Genomic DNA, 22207 nt, shown 5'->3' on the forward strand with positions numbered 1-22207 from the left:
GCTACATCTCATTCACATTGAGTTTGAGTATACTAGCGTAATCTTATTAAATTAAGATATTAAAATATTTTTAAATCTTTAAAAATATTCCATCTTAACAAATAAGAAAATATCATAATTTAATAAGATTGTCTTAATCTACTTTATTACCTTGGAAACAAAACATGAGGTGAGTGGAAAGCTCAAATTAAATGAGCCATACTATGAGGTTTGAGTTAAGATGAAAATGTCCATCATTAGTTGTGAGTGGGCCCCCCATGGCTTATATAAGGCGTACAATTTGTTGAGATCTACAAAAGTTTTGGATAGATGATTAATGGACAAGAGTCGTTCGCTCCATAGAAGTGGTAAGCATGCTGGTTGTGTGAATACGAAGAGAGTTATTGTATTTTTAATAGTCATTTCAGCCAAATATACAATGCACCCATGGATCAAGTTAGCAAAATAAAAGACACCCACATGCAATACAACAACGACGGGCTGAGTTAGTTAGGAAAAAATGTTGGACGGATCACATCAGAGTACATGTAGTGGGCTCGGCCCCAACATTACATGCACTGAATATGTTCGGTAGATAAAACATAACAGCAGTTGATGCCGATGTTGGATCAATGGTCACAAAGAATCTCTCCAATGTCAATTCTCTCTCTATCTCTCACTTTCACTCCCATCTTATGTTGGCTTAAACATTTTATTTTTTCTTAAATTCTATCTTATGGTCAAAACATTTATAGGCTAACATGCAATCTTGCGGTCGCGGCTCGACCACATCTGAGCTATATGGCCATACAAAACAATAAAGAAAGGTGTGATGGAAGTGATATGTTTTTATCTCTAAATCATGTGACAAAATAGATTATGGACCTCACGATTAGTTACTAAATCAATCAAACATGAGAGGGAGATATGGGACATGGGCCGGCGAAGGTGGGCCACAACGGCCCATCAGTCCTGATAATCGAACCATAGAGAGTGGGAAAAGAATGGCCTTTTTTTAGAGCCTAATTGCAATGATTTTTCCCACAATGCAATCATCCCATGATAGAATACAACGGTTGTATGTAGACTACCTTCCGACATGCTGTCCCACAAGCCAATGTCTCATGAATGTAAGAACATAGTCATTAATCTTGCTTTACATCGATTTCGCAACCCTTAGAAGAGTAATAGATTTTTGACATTTTTTTTCCTAAGATATTATTAGGAAAATTTAGCTGAAAATAAAAAAATAAATTTAAAATATTTATAGTAGATTAATAAATAATTTTAAAAATTGAATGTGAAAGTATAAACCAAATAATTTTTCTATTAAAATTGCAAGAACTTCATGATAAAATGCCAAAAATTTTAAAATCTAGAAAGAATTTGAAAATCTTGTGATATTGGTAAGATAATATGTTATTTACTTTAATCAAAATTCCGTAATAATATTGGGATTTCTTGAAAATCTCAGTGGTATTTGCCACAATATGTGAGACGCTGAGCTCTCATCTGGTGGGCCCCACCTTGAAGTTGCCTTGCTAAAAAAGAGCACCACTCATCAGGTGGGCCACGATGTATGAGATATGCCCAATGGCTGGATTTTTCTGAGCCAATAACCTCTTAAAAAGTGGGACCCATTTGGGTTTATGCCTAGCTTACCTAAGAAAGGGCAAATTTTCCTAAAAAACTCCTCAATAATTTTTATTTTACCAACAATGATTTGTGTAAAACACCGTAAGCTATTTGATGAATCAACTGACCAAAATGCCATTTCATTTTTTTTTCTAAGCATTTTTAGGCTATCATGGTGTGTTCATCACATTCAACTCATCTAACAGGTGCATTCCACCATGATGATCATGTGAGCGCAAAAAAACAATTCAGTCCAATCATCAGGTAGGCCACACATGAATTTAAAGGTCTTTGGGTGGTCTACATTGATTTTTATGTGGTGGCCCACTTAATGATTAGATCAGCCTTATTTTTTTATTGTATGATCATGTCACACACACAAAAAAAAAAAAAAAACACACATGGGCCCCACAATGTGAAGGCTCCCATTAAAAAAAATAGAGGAGGCATTTTGGTCATTTGGCTCAAAAAAAAAAAAAATCATAATTTAAATGATAAGTCATGGCTTGTTTGGTAAACTCAGAAATTTAGAGGAATTTTCTGGTAAAAATTCCTAAAAGTAAAATAGGGCCTTTTAGCACAAAATTTTGTGGAATACTTTTTGAAGCTCAATAAAAAGATTTCTTACTGAGTAAAATTCCTAAAATGTCCTCATATTTTATTTTCTTTAGGAAAAAAAAAAGAGAGAACTTAAGGTACCGTGGGTCTCATGCTATCACATGAAACCTAATACATACCACCATCCTGATCGTCCAAACTAAAAAAGTCAAGCCAATCAACCATCAGGTGGGCCACACCATAAAACAATGTGCACCACTTCATTAATTAAAACCCTCTAAATTTAAGTGTGGCCCACCTGACGATTGGATTATTGGTTCATACGGACATCATGATTGGATGTACCAATATTAGACGGCTATGGTATTTTCTAAGCACACCACGTGAGCTCCATAATGTTCAACTCCATTTTTTTCTTATAAAAATAGTAATTGAGGCATGCTTATTTATTTTATTCAACAAAAGCCCCTTTAGGTGCTTTAAAAAAGTTACGGCATTGTTTGGTAAAAATCAGAATTCTGAAGAAATTGTGCACCAAAACCCAATAAAAAATAGTATAATAGTTCTGATGTGGTATATATAAGTCGGCAAGCCGGCACACACAAAGAAAAGTTCGAGCAGCGAATGCGACTGTCGATTTAGAGATTAAAAAATTGAACGTCTCTCAAACTAATCGGCTCGAGTTTTTGAGTGACTCGGTGACTAGGCGTGTTTTAAAATAAAGAACTGGTTGTGTTTCATTGAGTTAATGAGATGACTCGCAACGTAATTTGTTTGTCTAAAGGTTTTTTTTTTTTTTTTTTTTGCAATCTTAGATTGGAGTCTTAGAGCAAACTTTGATACTCCGGTAGAGTGTGATGGATGATATACATGTGTTTACAAATTTCTTTTAAAAAATGCACTATGTATAAATTGAAATGGTCCCAATTATGGGTACCAATTTACATTTATGATGAACTAAAACTAGTGCTTATTTGATTTTCTGCCGATTAGATCCGTGGACATTTATTGGACCATTAAAAATAAAAATATTTTAAGGGTTTTATTTCAACAAACTAGTGCCCATAAATAAGTGATTATGATTGTTCAAACAATTTGATTTTTTAAGGCAATATGGTGATAGTGATTGCCTATTGACACTGTCAGTAGTGAGCTGCGGCGGGACAGTGCTCTGCTGTGGGCCTTACCGAGATGTATGTGTTTCATCCACGTAGACCTTTCAGCTCATTTTAGGAGATGAGTCCAAAAATGAAGGAAATCAAAATCTCAAGTGGACCACACCTGAGGAAATAATAGTGATTGAAGGCCCACCATTAAAAACTTCTTAGCGCAACAAAAGCTGTGGATCAAGCTCATGTTGGTGTTTTCCCTGCATAAAGGTCTTTTATAAGTTTTTAATGGTGGGAGTTTGCACTATTTTTCCATGATGTGGTCTACCTAAGATTTGGATTTGCCTCATTTTTCGTCTCATGCCCTGAAATAATTATCCAAAAATGGATGGACAGCATGGATATAACACATATATCATTGCGGGACTTATAGAATATCGTCCAACAGCGATGTGGCTGGTATGCAATTTCTCTTGGTCCATGATCCATTACCCGCATGTTTGATTTTTCTGCTCAATTATAATTACTATGTAAATAGATGATAATTTCCAATGCAATGTGACAACTTATTTTTTTAACAATTAAATCCAAAATTTTATGAAATTAATGTGGGGCCTATCATGATGTATGTGACTTATCCACACTGCTCATTTGTTATGTCAGCTGAATTTATGGTATGGGCAAAAAAAGAGGCAAATCCACAGTTCAATGGACCACACCAAAGGAAACAACGGGAATCGAACGCCTATCATTAAGAACTTCTTAGGGCCCTTAAAACTTTTGAATTAAGATAATATTCTTGTTTTCTCCCTTATCCATGTCTATGTGACCCTATGAACAGGTTAGATGATATATATATATATATATATATATATATATATATATATATATATATATATATATATATATATATATATATATATATATATAGTAAAGGAAACAACTTTCAATGATGGACAAATTAAGGCCAATGTTTCCTTTCATGTGGGTCATTTAAGTATTTGGATTTGCCTCATTTTTTCATCTCATGTCTTAAAATGTTCAAATAAATTAGATGGATGTTGCAAATATATCATATACATTACGGTGGGATCCACAGATTTAAGTCAACACTTTTGTATTGAATTTCTAGGTGGAATTACTCTCACAATTTCAAACAAGGTGAAAAGGTATTAATTACTTATTTACCACGATTCACATGTATAATGGAAAATCAAACAGTAGCAATCCGTTTTCATTGGCGTTGCACATAGACAAGAGATTAGTGAAGAAGATGCAAGCACGGTAATAATCACCTTCTTTGAACTTCCAGTAATGGCAGAGCACTAGTAATTTAAGGTTTTCCTATATTTGATGTGTGGTGATCATCCAAAACAGTACTTACACTATATTTATAAAATAATTTACTTAGAAAGAACCTGGCTCACCATGGTCGCCTCATTGACCAACATGAGTTGGATTTTGTGAGTCGACCTAGTTGAGTTTGAGTCACAAAATTTATAGACCTAAGTAACACCAACACTAGTGAAAACCGGGCAGCTAGCTTGGCCATCACTCTCACAAACCTCCCTCGAAGAATTAGTGTTGAAACACAAGTCTGGCATGAAGTTAGAATGGGCCCATATATGCTTGGTCATCACTCTCACAAAAGGCCTTCCACCAGCAATATATATGGACCATGGCAGCCTCATAAATATAACATTAGGTCCCATGAATCCGCATACTTACACATTAAGTTATAATGGTAGTTTTTGTAACAAAATTTGGCATAAGTAGCAACGGTGGAGAATTAGCCATATGGCATACACAATATCTTTTGAGCATGCACTTAAGATACAATATATCGGTCATGTCTTTTAAGAGCCTTGGCATCTACGCAATTTCTAGATGAGTATGAGAAATTGTTAAGACCACGTCAATGCTAAAGCACATTATGTGCATTTGGCAAAAGTAAAACACGGTTGAAAAAAGGTACCACTCTTTCCTAAGTAGTTATATATGAATGCGTCACATGGATAGGCAATTATCATTGCACTCCATCAAGAAAGGCTATAAATAGCAAAGGCATATGTGAAGAAAATCATCATTAAATCAATCAAACCACCAATCAAACTAGCGCAATGCTGCTTACCTTAGTTTAGTTTACTATCCTCACCACTCATCAGCCGTGAGATGTAGCCTCTAAAAGTAGTTTAGTCCATCCCTAAGCATATGATGGACCAACTCTAGTTGTACCAAGTAGTTGTAATTATCTTTTATATGTACCTACATATTAGATCTAAAGGAAGACCTTAGTTTTAGAAATCGTCTACCCATGCTCACACGTTGAGTCAACAATAATTGTAATTATCGATTCTTCCTCAACCTCGCTCATCAACACATTACTCCATAAAGCACCTTACTGATCTCGATCAGGTTGGTGATCCCATTGTAATGGTAAGTATCGTTCCTTTCCGTAAATCAATCTTTCATCTATTTTTTATTAATTTATTCAACCATAAAATTATCGCACCTTCAAAAGTCATTGGTTTCTAACGTAAAAAAGAACTTATAGGAGGAAGAGCCCTAACCTCTGCAAGTAGCCTAATAGCACATCCGACTGCTAGCAGAATAGATGATCAATCAACTCACGACTGAGGACTGCTCTATTTTGATGCCAGGGTCTGAATTGGACCCAATCAATTCAATCACCCCCTCAAGCCTCACGCGTGTCCTACATGGCCGAATTTGAGACCAACGAGTAAGTCCCACTATAATACACTAGATCATAGCCCACCAGTGAAAGTTTGTTATGAGCCAAATAAATGTCATATGCTAACCATCCAAAAGGGCCCACCACACTTATGCACAATGAATCACACATTGAGAGTTCAAACCACCATGGTAGCTAGGCAGTACACTTTTAGAGTACTGGGACGAGCTGAGCTGTTGGACGATACTAATTTTATACATTAGGATAGTAGACAAATAGAATATGTGGCCTATCTGAGGGTGACAGTATAAGTTCCAGGGCCTGCACTGGACCCAACTTAAAGAGCTCTAACAATAAAGGTGTGTTCAATCTTACGCTTGAGTCTTAAAGCATACTTTGATTTTTCTTATTAGATTGGTGGACGTTTATTGGACCGTCAAAATAAAAATATTCAATATCTTATTTTAACAAATTACTGCTTACAAATTAGAGATTACCAATAGTGGATTGTGCAATTTAATTGATTTAATTTGAGTTAACATATGCCATGCATGCCATTTTTATATGCCTGTGTATAAGCTCCATGCACAACCGGAGCATCGCATAAGTCCTCTCTTGGTTAGGGTGTTAATGCACCAATTGGGGCATGAAAAATCAGAATTTTGAATAAGGACGGTCCGAAATAGTTCAAAATCCAGGCCGAGACCTAACCCAGGCCCGGCCCATTGATAGCCCTATTTTCTCTTTTTAATACTATTTTAATATTGTATTATTAATTAAAGTATTAAATATGGACTATTGAATTTATTAAGTAATTATTTTTTAATATTTATTTATAATTTTTATTTGTTAATATTTATCTCAAGGAAAGTATCACACATGGCATTTTCATCGTGACGATGGGTTTGGATGGTTTGGATTGACATGATGAGTGTCCAATAAGCCTAACAGAAATGTGGTTGTACAAAAGTTTATACAGTTGGAGTACCTTAACTACTCTCATGTCCAATGGATTGGACCACAAGTTCTAGTTGGATGGCTTTCAACCTTTTAAGTAGATGCCTGGTCTATAACATCCATTAGCTTGGCCCCACCATGAATATCAACTTTAGATCAGGCCTATCCACTCATGAAGTAGGCCATGCCATAGAAAACAATGTCTAACCCATTAATAAATGGAAGAATACAAGTGTGGCCTACTCAATTAGTGGATGTGGATGATTGGATCATTGTCGGCGGTGCTTCTAATTCACCACATTCGACAATCAACTTCCCGTTGGGGTTATACATGAACAAGCAATTAGAGATGAAAATGCAAGCATGGCGATAATGTAAGACTCTTCTGAAGTGGGTTATACATGATCATCGGTTTAGATCAGACTGTTGGATTATTCAGATTGAGTGATTCGGTGGGCCTCACTATAGTTATGATTATTGTAAATATGTTTAGGGCATGATGCTTGAACCATGGTCCATCCTTATACACGGTTATTAAACAGGATATGAAAACATACGGTGTAGAGAACCTTAAGGAAAGAAGTGCACTGCGTAAAACCTGTTTCCTATAATAGATATCTTGGTCCCCTCACCAATATAAGAGAGAAAACCCTACTCTCATTGAGAGGTTCTCCTAAAAGTGTGAGGTGTGGAAGACCTAGATCACTCGAATATTACGCGGCATCAGGAATGTCTTCCCAATTAAGTACGCCTTTGTGAGTGTTATGTTGAATTTTCATTATTGATGCAAAGACAATCCATTAATTCCACAATAAAGATATACCAAATAAATCCAATTTTTTCTATGATGGATGCATGGTGATCCTCCAAACCAATAAGAAATGTAGCTCACCTATGTCGGCTCATTGACCCACCTGAGTAGGGTTTTATGAGCCAACCCAATTAAGTCTAAGTCCCAAAATTTGCCGACCTCAATATCACCAGCTCGCGAGCCTTTCCTTAATCAGTGTTGAAATACACGTCCACCATCAAATACTGCGGGCCATATATGCTTAATAGTCACTCTCACATAAGGCATTCCTCAATGGCATCCTCATAAGTACAACATTGGGTCCCATAAATCCGGATACTTACATGTGAACCTATAATGATAGGTCCCACTAGAAAAAGAAAGATGGCGACGCCACGAGATAATAGCCCACTATACTAGTGAAAGTTTGTTATGGACCACGCAGATGGAGTAGGCTGACGGTCCAAAAGGACCCACTACACTTATTAAAAGCCTCCCGCAAGGTCCTTGTGTCGCGAGACAAGGACCCCATTGAGTATAAGCCACAAGGTAGCTAGCCAGTGCATTTTTAGAGTGGCGGTAATAAAATACATGGCCTATCTGAGAGTGATAGTATGAGTTACAGGGCTTGCCCTAGACCTAACTTAAAAACTCCCACTATCATTAACAACCACTGAGGAATTAGGCTGGCTAGGTGGAGCCTACCTTTTACGTTGGTGAGAAATTCACCTTCATTCATCTATTTTGCTGTATCGTGTTAGGACAAGAGACTAAAAATGAGGCAGATTCAAAACTCAAGTGGCCGACATAAGGGGAACTTATGAGGATTAAATGACCACCATTGAAACATTCGTGGCCCATAGAAGTTTTTCATCAGGTTAATATTTTTGCGCTATTTTAAACGCGCTATTTTAAACGGTTTAGGTAATATATATATATAAATATCAAGATGAACCCAAGAAAGGTTTCCATGATAGGCCTTTGGCTCTCCATTATTTCCTTTGTGTGGCCCACTTGAGTTTTAGATCCGTCTCATTTTAGTCTCATGTGTCCAAAAATAAGGTGAAAAAATGGCTGGACGGTGTGGATTTTTCACAAACATTATGATGGCCCCCCTAGCTTACCACAGTAGAAAGTTCTTGCGATCTGGATCATGATTCATGGGTAATCTGTGTCCGTCCAAGCTGGATCATGTAGGTCGCCAACTGTAACCGTCTGTCGGGATTCAGATTGGTTTTGTGGTGTGGTGATGTGGCAAGATTTCATTGGTGGGATCCTGTGCTGTCCGAGATGGGCATCAGTTTTTTTAAGTTTTGGACAGAGCGGGCCCATCTCTCTGACAGCCAATCACATCCGTCCATGTCACTATCACCACACCACTGAAGGTGGTGTGGGCCTGACTACCTAATCCACTCGGTTTGAACGGTGGCCCTTGAAATGTGCCTTGGACTTAATAAACAATCTGGGCCATTGGATTGGACCAACCGTCCCATGCAACTTAGAGCAATGGAGCATCTCTTTAAACATTGATAAGTATTTCAACTAATAATTAATCCCGAGCTCTGTTCTGGTGGGCCCCATCTTGTAATTGCCTTGTGCCAAAAATAAGCCCACTCATCAGATCTGATGGGCCATAATGCACAAGATGACTGACGGCTAACGTAATTCCGATCAAATTTTCTAATGTAGGCCCCACCATGATGTATTTGTTTTATCCATGCCGTCCATCCATTTTGGATCATTATTTTAAAGTATGATCCAAAAAATGAGACAGATCCAAATCTCAGGATGACCACGTCACAGGAAAACAGTGTTGATTGAACTTCCACCGTTAAAAACTTCCTAAGCCCACTGTAACGTTTATTTGTCATCCAAGCACGGACCTGAGTGAAAGGAAAACACAAATATCATCTTGATTCAAAACTTTTGTGGCCCCATGAAATTTCTAATGGTGGTCACTCAATCACCACTGTTTCCTGTGGTGTGGTCCACCTGAGATTTGGATCTGCTTCATTTTTGAAATCCTGCCCTAAAATAAGCTGCCAAAATGGATGGACGGCGTGGATAAAACACATATATCATCATGGGCCCACAGAGAACCGTCGGCAGTGTCAGTGTCAACATCCTATCCCACTCCCAAATTTTCTCAGCTGTCCATTTATTCCTACATCAGCAATCTGCTTGAATAGTGGCCTAGTTTGATTCTCTGAGCTGAGGTGTCTAAAGAAGTGGGGCCCACGTGATATATACATCAGGTCGTCCACAAGTAAGGACTGGCTGACACTGACAGAATGTTAATAATTTAGATATTCTGACATTAAAAAATCAGGCCATTTCCAACCTCAGGTGGGCCACACCGTATCAAAACAATTGAATCATCAGATAAAAGAGAATTTTAACCGTCAATTTACTTTGTACCTTGTGGCCCCACCTGAAGACTGAAATTGCATATCATTTTAGTCAAAAGGTCTATTCAAACATTTTGTAAGGCACATATCTCACACACGTGTTTCAAAGTTGCACACGTGTCTACGTGTGGTTGTGTACGGACACACGTGCATCAGGAATTAAGAAACCTTGTTTTCTTCGTACATATCACAAACCATGTAGAAATTAGGTGGGCCATTGATTCTGGGCCATACAAATATTGCACTTTGAAACTGCACACGTGGCTATATTAATTGAAATTAAACCATAGAAATTATGAAACCCACTGTAACTAAATCAGGGACCAAAATCAGGTCCTCTTGTCTGATTGGTGGATACTTGCGAAAATAAGGCTATTGGATATTTTTTATTTCAACCGTCCAATAAATGGCCAGTCATCCAATAATAATACATGAAAATGAGTGTAATTTTTGCTTCATTTTACATCTAAACTGCAGGCCCATAATTTGGACGGTTCAATTTGAATTACGTGTGTGCCATACGTAGAATTTGTCAATGCCGGTGTATATCATGTATCAAACTTCATGACGAGGTCCATCACATGAACGGTTTGGATCATGGCAGTGGGACGAGGATTGCGTCCATCGGGCGCTGGACGCTTCCTATCACATGGTGATTTTTCATTGAAGCTGGACTAGGTGCGTCCAGCCTCTTGCTGAACGCAATAGGCATACAGTTGTCATGATCCAAACCGTTCATATGATGGGCCTCGTCATGGAGAGAGGATATCCAAGATTCTCTCAAGTTATAATCTTTCAGCCTTATGATTTGCTGTCATTGATTGAAGGGTTGAGATTTTTTCAGCCAGTAGCCCGAGCAACCACTAAACAGGAAAGCAGAAAAGGAGAAGGGAAAGTCTGAAAGAAAGAAAGAAAAGGTGAAGGTCTGTGAACAGTGCACACGCATGCTAGATCCAAGCCTTCCATCAAGTGGGCCCACAAGTGTAGATGCCCATCTGAAAAAATCAGATTGAACCACACATCATGTGGCTCACAATATGATAGAAAGAAATGGACGGTTTAGATAATTTTGGCTTAATCTCTAGATCCACCCGTTCATTTTGTAAATTTTATGGCCCATCTGATCAGCCGATTTGCCAATAAATGACCTGGATATCTCAAATGTGTGCCATAATTTCACTGAATGAAATAGAAACCCTAATATTATTTGATTCTGATTTGAATCCACATTTATATATTTGATGTTTGTATAAAGGAGGTCTCATGTACAACCAATGGACCATAAGTTAGCCGTCCAACAAGTGGATAAGTTCTTACCTGTCATGTTGACACTTCATCCAAACCGTCCAATAGGTTGGCCCCACCATAAGGATCACCTTGCACGAGATCCAATCATCAGGTGGACCATACCATTGAAAACAAGGCAAAAACCTCTAAGGTCATGTGATGTCACCAGCTGGATGATGAATTGGCCTGATTTTGGGTCGAACCATTTTTACCAAGGGCAACACTTCTGGGTGAGTTGGATGGGAACCAGATTCTTCCTGCGGTCCAAAGCTAGGTTGGGCCCACCATGATGTTTGTGAGAAATCCTCCTTGGCCATCCCTTTGGGCAGCTCATGTTAGGCAGGGGTGTACAAGAACCGAGCTAGCTCGCTTGACTCGAAAAAGCTCGATTCGACTTGGTTGGAAGCTGAGTTTGAGCCAAGTCGAGCTGATTTTTTTAGCTTGAAAATGAGTTTGAGCCGAGTTCGAGCTCGCCCTAGCTCGACTCAACTCGAATTGAACTAGTTCTGTGACTCAGTTACTTTGATAATAATGTTGCTCACCAAGTGTTTGATGAAATGACCTAACGAAGTATGGCTGGTGGCAAGGAAAGTGTGTATATGAAACAAATACCCTTTTTTTTTTTTTTTAATGTTGTTTGGAAGGTATTTGATAAAATACCTGAACAACCTTTGCTATTGTTTTACAGACAAGGGAATTATGAAGGTTCAGTCCAGGTGTTTGTGGAAATGTCGCACGGAAAAACTCGTCTCGATCTTGGCTCGAACTCGGCCCAAACTGGCCCGAGCTGCTAACTGAACTGAGCAGAACTAGACAGTCAGGCTCAAGGACCGAGCCAAGCCGAGTTCGAGCTGAGGTCAACTAGTGGCCAAGCCGAGTCAAGCTGAGGCCAACTCGACTCGGTTCAACTCTATGTACACCTCTAATGTTTGGACATGAGCCAAAAAAAATGAGTAAGATCCAAATCTCAAAGTGGGCCACAAGACATGAGAAGGTTAAGGGAAATGCCTACTGTTAAAACTTTTTTGAGGTCCACCCTGATGTTGATATGCTATCCAAATCGTTTATAAAGTCATGCAAAATATCAGCATGATTCAAAACTTTTGTGGCCAATTAAATATTTCAACAATTTCAATTCCCACAATTTCTTACCATGTGACCTACTTGAGTTTTAGATCTGCCTCATCTCAAATCCTAACATGTCGCTAAAATATGAAATAACAAAAATTCTTAGTGAGAAAAAGAAGGTGAGTGAAAGATCCCTTGAACTAGGCTGATCCAAATATAAGTAAGCCACAAGGGGACTTCCACATTTTTACATAGGTTGTGCGGCCACCATCAGTTATACATCTTATCCACTCAGTCCATTAGTTTTACCAGCTTTTTCTAGGGTATGACCCCAAAATAGAAGCATATCCAAAGTTCCAGTGGACCACACCATAGGAGATAGTGTGAATTGAACACCTACCATTGAAATTTTAATGGGCCATAAAGATTTTGGATCAATTTAATATTTGTGTTTTCCCTTCATCCATGTCTACGTGACCTCGGTTAAATGGAAAAATAGACATCACCATAGGCCCTATGAGTGGCCATCATTATCCCCTATGTTTCATGTGATGGGGTCTAGTTGAGATTTGTATATGCTTCAATTTTGGGCTAATTACTTAAATGAGTTGAAAAAACATATGAATAAGCCACATACATTCATAACAGAGTTTACTTACTATGATAAAGGGTGCCGGGTTACCAGTACCCAATCTAGATTTCTTTTTGAGAGGTATACGTTTGCTTGTGTCATATGATGTGGCGTACATGATGACAAGTTAAGCATGATTTTTTTTTTTTTAATTTTTATTTTCGTGTCTTTTAGCTTAATTTTTTGTCGGTATGATTTTTGCATTTTTGTTGATGCAAAAATCTAATCTACTCTCTTTAGACCTACAAGCATGGATAAGAAAAGGACAAAGGAAGCCTTGGCTAGAGCAGGGGACCCTCTAATACTAAAGTTAGGCTAGAAATCTAGATATTGTAGTATTGAGGAGATTTGGGTGAGAGATTTTGCGTACCATTCACCATTGGGAGCCTCTTTATTCGTAGTCGAGAAGAGACGGTGGCATGGAGCGACTTTCCCTGTCGAGTAGGAAGATCTTTTGAGATCCTCTCAAGGATCTCAGGATCACGATTGCATCACGGATGGATCTCGAAATATCCAGAGAAGATTTTGGACATGTCCTCTTTTAGATGAGGTCGGATCATCTGGAGTAGACCTAGGCTATTAGGTTGACACCAAGCTTACCTTTCTCTAAAGTTGGAGCCAGCAGATGGCCGCATATTGAGGTCGTGGCGAGCGTTGCCCCAAACGCCGACCTTAAAATGCCGGCCTTGAGTCCATACCTTCGTCAATTTTTTGTTAAATAATCTAGATTTCTTTTTTAGAGGTACACGTTTGTTTCATATGATGTGGCGTTGCATGATAACAAGTTAGGCATGAATTTTTTGTTTTCATATCTTTCAGCTTAATTTTTTGTTTGTATGATTTTCATTGTGGGTTCCACTTTTTTGGATGTGTTGGATGTCATAAGCACATCAAATGGGCCCATAATGCTTGGCTTTGCAACTTGTCTTAAAAGAAAACAATTCTACGGCATTTTGGTCAATTTGTTTTCAGCCTCATTGTCCTGGAAATTTAAAAACAAAAATTTGTGGTACTTTTTTGTAAACTCTGTTTTTTTAAGGATTTTTTTCATAAAAATCTCCAACAGAAGCATGAGAAGTTGCAGATTTGACCAACGGTGTAAGGCTTGAATCATGAGGATTGGCTGACAGGGAAAAGGTTCCCACGAGGTCGAGCTCAGTGGGCCCCACCGTGATTTATATCAGACATCCATCCCATCAATCAGATGCATCCTTCCATGATAGACCACCATCGTAAAATTCCATCCTATCAATGTTTTAAGTGGGCCACACCATAAAATATTTGAGAGTAGATACCCACACATTGAAACCTTTATTTGGTTCAGACATCCTGTCCATCCATTGTGTGTGCCCCAAATGGATGAGGGGTTCACAGTTTTTCTGTATCAAAAACTCAGGTGGGCCACACAAAGTGATTTAAGATGTTTTAGGTGTAATTTCACATGCTTTCAGATGGTATGGCCCACTTGATTTCCAATTATAGATGATTTTTAGAATGGAAGGGACCCATCAAATGCACGGTGTGGATGTCCAACATAGATCACGGTGGGGCCTGCAGAGCTGGATCTCACTGGAAACTCCCATAAGATCTACCTTATAGTACCATTTCCCTGGCTGATATGGCTATTTAAATATTCCTAACGATTCTAAAGTTGCGTTTGGTTGCACCAATATCACGATATTTCACGATAAATCAATCTAATTTTTTAGCTCAAAGTTCATGATATTTCATGATATATGGTGTAACCAAACACACCCTTAACCAATCTTTTACACGTGATGGGCCCCAACTTGTAGATCTTGTGGCCCAAAAAAATGAAAAACCAAACCACTCATCAGGTCACAAAAATGTATTAGTCAATGGACCATGGTTTTAAGAAAGGTGTGTTCTGATTCAGTGGACCCAATTTGGTTTGACACCATAAGTCACCCTGGACTCAGCTGAGTCATGATTTGAATGGATTGGGTACTGATACTGTCCTCTGTGATCCCACAATGATGTATGTGTTCTATCCACACCGTCCATCCATTTTGGATTATTATTTTAGGGATGAGCACAAAACTGAGACATATTTAGATATCAGGTGGACCACACCATAGGAAAACAGTGGTAATTGAACACTTACCATTGAAAACTTCTTAGGACCCATTATAAAGTGTATTTTCCATCCAACCTTTTGATTAAGTCAGAAAAAACCTGGATGAAGGAAAACACAAATATCAGCTTGATCCAAAAAGTTTTAACGGTGAGTATTCAATATTCACCACTGCTTCCTGTGGTGTGTTCCAACCTAGATTTTGATCAACCTTGTTTTTTCTCTCATGCATTTAAGTGGTCTCAAAAAATGGATGGACGGTGTGGATTAAAATAAATAAATCATGGTGGGCCTGACAGAGCACCATCCAGTAGCAACAGTAGCTAGTAGCTACTGACAGCGTCAGTCACCAAACCGCAACCGATCAAAATCTGTTATCTTTCCACTTATTCCGTGCGGCCGCAGTTTGGGTAGTGACTCAACACTGGCCAGCTAGCTGATGTCAATGCACTGTGGCCCACCATATTGTACATGTTTTATCCACACCATCCATCCATTTTGCCAGCTCACTTTAGGGCATGAGCCTTAAAATGAAGCAGATTCAAATATCAGGTGGACCACACTACAGGAAAACAGTGCTGATTGAACATCCAACATTAAAAAACTTCTCAGGGCCCACTGTAATGTTTACTGGGCACCCAACCTGTTGATAAGGTCACACAGACCTGATGAAGGTAAAACACAAATATCAGCTTGTTTCAAAGCTTCTATATCCCTTTAATATATATATATATATATATATATATCCCGACTGCCTTTTGTAGTGTGGTCCACCTGAGATTTATATCTGCCTCATTTTTTGGCTGCTAATGCCTTAAAATAAGCTGGCAACAATAAAACACATACATCATCCCAGGGCACACAGCACTTTGACAGATTATCCACACGTGTGACAAGTAATCGACCCTCCGTTACCAACCACTTCAATATCACTTATCATTACTTAGTAGAAACCCTGTACAAATTAAGTGGGCCCACTTTTTGTGAGGCCCACTTTTTGTGGGACCTATATATGTGGCAGCCCTCCTTTACAAATGTATGTATATACACACACAAGTGGTATAAGAAGGAATTTATTTCACTATCTTAATAATAATATATCAGTAAATAATCGTCTGTCAGTCACACCCGCCACCAGCGAATCCTATCCTCCGATGAGAAACATCGTAGACAATGCGGAACGTCTGCTGCTGAGTGTTCCCAATTATAGAAATTCCGCCGGCATCTTCGTTACTCGCAAACGCCAGGCAGCTAACATTGTCACTAACCTCATACATAACATTCCGTGCCGCCAGCTTCAGCTCGGCGCCGCCCTCGAAGATCAACCGAACCTCAGGCACCGACAGACTCGTAGCGGTCCCATTGTAACATGTATCTAGTATCGAATACGGTGGGGCCCGCGTATACTTACCCATACCCTTTACAAAACCCTCCTGTAGGGCTGTATATACTTCTGGTGGCAATCTTGTAATTACGGTACCCGAGTCTATAATCGTATGGCTACTTGTATAAGTAGACCTAGACACTCTAAGGGTCTTCCCATTTACGATCATACTCGTAAGCCGTAGAAAATACAATGTTGAGTCCCGCGAGTCCGTATACATACGTGTGAATGTGTAGATGGAAGGATTAAATGACCCAATAGAGAGAGTTCCACTTGAAGAGAGTGTAGGCAGACAGTATGAAAATGTGTAACCGTATTTCGAAGATAATTGACCAAGTAGAGAGAGTGGGTTGCGAGCCAGCCCAATTAGGCCCGCGGTTCGACCGAAAAGGCCCTGGTTGTTCTGACCGCACCCATACACGAAACCGGGCACAGTTTGGGAATGGACCACGGTTAATGTGTCGCGGCTCAAGTAGCCCACTGAGAACGAGCCATCGCCATAGCTCGCCTCATATTCACATATATTTGACGACGAACACGCCGGCGGGTTAAGTGTCGCGTCTTCTAGGTTAGAACATTCTGAGCTATTGCATGAGATTGATTTGTATGTATGTGATGTGGATGGATCGAAGGTGGGGCCGGTCTGGGGGTGGCAATATGACCCGCAGGGTTCACATTGGACCCAGCTGAAGGAACTTCCGGTGTCCATGACGACAAGGAAGGATTTAGCCGGGCTGCCGAGCCCGATCCTGACCACATAGTTGCCAACCCCAGCTGATTCGCCGGGGTTTAATGGGACACTTATGGATTTTGGCGCGGTGGAGGTGGTTGATCGAGTGGTTTTCGCTAGCCGGTTGCTTAGTGCCCGGACCCGGGCTTGATCATGCTTGAGAATTTCCAAAGGCGACGAGGGGGGCGAGGCCCATGGCGAGCATGGGCCATGGACATGATGTAGGGTTAGATGTATGCCAGAATTGTTTAGCTGGTATTGATCATCTGCAAAATTAGAGAACTTAGATATATGTTTATTCATGTGAACATAACTAAGTATGAGGAAAGGAGAGAGGTGGGCCATTAACTGTGGCCCACTTTTCTGGTACTAGATATATAGTACCACAAAAAGGTACTATTCTAGTACCAAAAAGTGAAGGGAAAAAAAAAAAGAAAAAAGAAAAAAAAAGTCGGGGTGAGTCTATCAAAAAATTGGGTTGTAAATAGCATTTCTTTTCAATACTTTTAAAGAAAACTAACCTAAGTTGGTATATCAATAATCACAAACAAGGAGCAATTCTGAGCCTTTTTCTAGATGAATCATGGGACCTTGATCATCAACAAAGGTAGTGTTTGCTGAGATCTGGGGTCATGTTACAGTGATCCAAGCCGTTTATATGATGGGCCTGATTGTGGATGGAGGACAACTGAAAAATCTGCCGAATTGGTATACTTCAACACTTTGATCATGGACCAGGTGGAAAAAGTTCCACTCGGCCGCTCATCATTTGGACCACAACATGATAGAATTGGACAGCTTTGAAAAACATGGATAAATTTCTTTATCCATCCATTCGTTTCATAAACTGTGTCCAATCAGATCAGCAGATTGACCTGATTCTTGAGCTAGGCTGATGGACAGCTTGGATCTCACACCCGTGTGCCACTTTTTCACTTGTGGTGGCGTTTACAGTTTTTATCCTCCTTTAAGTACTCCCAACCTTTGAAAAATGAAAACAAAGGAATAAAACTAAAAACATAGAAAACCCAATAATCAGATTGGACCACTCATCATGTGGACCACAACATGATTTTTAAAAAAAAAAAAAAACGAATAGATGGCTTAGAAGAACTTGGCTAGTATTCATCTATTCATTTCATAACTTACCAGATGTACTGGATTTTCAGGCAAAGCCAACGAACGGCTTGGATCTCACAATCCCATAAAGACTAAACTTAAAACACAGAAACCCAAATATTCTTTCATTGTATTTGAGTCCAAATTATAAGAGGGTGTGTTTAGATGCACCAAATTTCATGAAATATCATGAAATCTGGCACTTGTAAACTTCCTAATCATGAAATTCCATGATATTTGTTACAACTAACAGCACCCTAAATCAAATTGAAATATATAATCACCTTGAATTTTTGAAGAACAGTGATCTTGGGTGGTAGTGGCTTTGAGGAGAGAAGCTTCCACAAAGAGAAGAGAGAAAACAAGAAATGAAACCAACCCCATCTTTTTAGTAGACCCTTTGAAGGAGTACATGTACAATAAGCTACTCTCCCTGTATATAAATAGATAGAGAGAGAGAGAGTAGATAGATAGGTAGATAGAGAGAAAGCGAGCTCAAGAAGATGAATTTGGAGGAATTAAAAGCATGGATAGCTGTAGCCCTTTGAAGGAATAGGTGGGTTGGTATTTCACCAAGGGTGTGACATTTTAATTAAGGATAGTGACTGATATTAACGTTGTTTACAAAACAAGAACATGACCCCTTTCTAAAATGCTATATGTTTGGAAATAGAACATTCTAAAGGTAAGGGTAACAAACTTTAGTTCAAGTTGTTACAGATTTTTCCTTCTCCGGATCTTACACCATTCAAGAGGGAAGGTTCCGAGGATCATATCGATCGACGTACCTGATTCGACCACCGACACTGATTAGAGAGTCAAGTCCTATATATAGTACTCATACTGGGGCTAACTAGGCTCAGGTCTCATCGAGTTTAGGTCTAGTTCTTGAAGACCCAAACCTATATCTAAATGGGTTTGATGTCTATTAGGTTTTTTCTATTTATTTTACCATTTACCATAATGACGATTTTATAATAGCCATTTTTTAGAGAAGAAAAATGTAGAGTAATTATGCTTTGAGAATAGTGATTTCTATGGGTCCCATTGCATCATATGTGTCTAATCCACATCATTCATCTAGTTTACTAGTTGATTTTAGGCCATTAGCGAGAAAGAAAGGGAAAAAAAAAAGGCAGATTGTAAGCTCAAAGTGGACCACACAACATCAAACAGAAGAGATAACAACGTCCACACTGTTAAAACCTAAAATTTGTGTGGGACTCATAGCGATGTGTATTTATCATCCAATCAGTTCAAAAGGTCAAAAAGACATGTATGAACCGAAAACACAAAATCAGCTTGATCTAAAAGTTTTGTGGCCTCCAATAAGTTTTCAACTATAGGCATTCAATTCCCACTATTTCGAGTCTGTGGTCCATATGAGCCTTGGATTTGCATCATTTTTGAGCTCATAAACTAAAATGAGCTAGATGAATGGATGGACATAATGGATTAGACACATACATCATGAACTCATAAATGAGCTGGATAAATGAATGGACAATGTAGATCAGACACATACATCACAGTGGAACCCAGATATTTTTTTCCTATCTCATTCTTCTCATCCTTGATTCTAGTGCAACCCTCAACATCACCAGGCAGCTGAATTTACAATGGTAAATGATAATAATTACATATATACCATCATTTACAATGGTAAATGGTAAAACAAACAGGCCCTTAATCTATGTTTCAGGTTGTTCACTTCAAATAAGATCATTTACATCATTGGGCCTACCTGATAAATGGATTACATTGCACACACGTGTGCCACTTTGATAGATGCATTGGTGTGTAAACCAACTCTTTTGCATGTAATTTAAGAAACCTTAATTGATTGCTAGAATTATTAATATATATTTAACGTATATATATAATAATGCTATTAAGACTAGGCAGTTATGTGGGTGGGCCTACAGTGATGTATCCGTATATCCACACGGTCGATCACCTTTCTCACGTCATTTTAAGATATTTGCACAAAAATGAGTTAGATCCAACGCTAAAGTTGACCACACCAAATATTATTGTTTCATTTAATGCAACTTGCATTTAATGCAACTAAGCTTATTATTTGGTGTGGTCCACTTGAGCGTTGGCTCTAACTTGTTTTTGTTCAAATATCTTAGAATGATATGAGAAAAGGGATGGATGGTGTGGATATATGGATACATACTCATGGGAACATCCCATGAGAACGAGCTGTGTGGGCCCACCGTGATGTGTGTCGAACATCTACCCCATCAGTCAGATGCATCATTTGAAGGTAGCCTATGGGTCTAAAAATAAAATTAATCCATGACTTGGGTTTTCCACACCACATACAACAGTTGACAGGGGTTACCATCTTATTAAAACATTTATAATCATTTATTGGGCTCACCTAGATGTGGTTCACAAATCCAACCCATCCATTGTATGTGTCCTACTTGTATGAGAGGTCAGACCAAGTTTCATCCGCATCTAAAACTTAGGTGGACCCCACCAAGTGATTTTATATGTTTTAGGTATGTCTTCACATGGTTTTAGATGGTATGACCCACCTGTGTTCCGTATAGGGCTGATTTTTTAGATATCCCATAAACATAAGGGAACCCATCAAATGCACGGTGTTGATGTTAGATACACATCACGGTGGGGCCCACACAGCTCAAACTCATGGGAAGTTCTCATGAGGTAAACCTCATAGTACCATTTCCCACCATCCATAATCAGAGCCATTCATCCCGAAGGAATCTGCCGGTTGGGACATCAAAGGGTCAGGCTTGGATGAGATTTCGAGCCAGACTCAGCTACAGGAAGTGGATTCAATCTTACATGTACCATACATGAGGCACTATTCCATACTACCTTGTCATTTAGGGCGTGTTTGGTTGCACTAACGTGAAATTTCATAAGTAATCAGTTTAATTCCGTACAAATTTTCAAGATGTTTTGTGAAATTTGGTGCAACCAAACGCACCTCTAATTTGGAGTATGAATTAGAATTGGAATTTGTTTGAATTTGGATTTGGATCTATAGCCAGTCTGAAATGTTCTGCTTGAAATCTACGTACAAGTCAGAGTAAAACATACTTTTTGTATGGTTTTATAAGCATTTAAGCGGTCCCTCTATAAGTCATTGTAGGATAGGATTATTCTACAATTAAAATTCTATTCACCTGTTTATGCTCAATTGCTTACACGCAAGCTGCTTTGTGGGTCTACCATCCAACTTGCGAGGGAGATGAGCCCCACTGTGATAATGTGATAATGCAAAAATCAATTTTATTCAATCATTACGTGGGCCGCAGCTCAAAACATAATGAACAACCACCTAAAATTTTCTAAATTCACGTGGTGGCCCATAGATGGTTCAATCATCTTTACGCTTGGGGCATCCAACTTTCAAACAAGAATCTAGACGCCGGAAAAATATATTCTGTCATGTTGTATAGATGATGTCGTCGCTAGATTTTGGGCTAATAGATGTAATTGGTCGTAATGTATGTCCATTGATGGGTGCTGGGGACAGTTGTGGACCCTAGCTGCCTAAGTTAGACTAGTAGACTTAGATCAAGGACTAGAATGCAAGTATTTATTGTACCTGTTATTGCTTAGGGCAGTCATACTTATATGGTCCTTTGGTGATTCTGAAACCGTTATGTCTTAATGGGATACGATAGGGAATCCCTATTTGGATAAGAAACTGCTCTTGAAAATATCGTCGAGCCTATCTCGGTCACCGTGATCTTGGGTTGAAATCAGGTCAAGCCCTTC

At 38.9% G+C, this 22207-nt stretch overlaps 1 protein-coding gene across 1 annotated transcript; it reads right to left on the bottom strand.

The window, feature by feature from the left end:
* Positions 1-16099: 16099 nt before the first annotated feature.
* LOC131256059 (aspartyl protease family protein At5g10770-like) lies at positions 16100-18873 on the bottom strand. The gene is made up of 2 exons (XM_058257091.1): positions 18727-18873; positions 16100-17589 (listed from the first exon to the last, which is right to left on the bottom strand). The coding sequence occupies exons 1-2, from the start codon at positions 18854-18856 to the stop codon at positions 16328-16330; spliced, it is 1392 nt and encodes a 463-aa protein (XP_058113074.1). The 5' UTR covers positions 18857-18873; the 3' UTR covers positions 16100-16327.
* Positions 18874-22207: the final 3334 nt, after the last annotated feature.

This window comes from Magnolia sinica, chromosome 9 (assembly GCF_029962835.1).
Source record: "Magnolia sinica isolate HGM2019 chromosome 9, MsV1, whole genome shotgun sequence".
Classification (NCBI taxonomy): domain Eukaryota; kingdom Viridiplantae; phylum Streptophyta; class Magnoliopsida; order Magnoliales; family Magnoliaceae; genus Magnolia; species Magnolia sinica.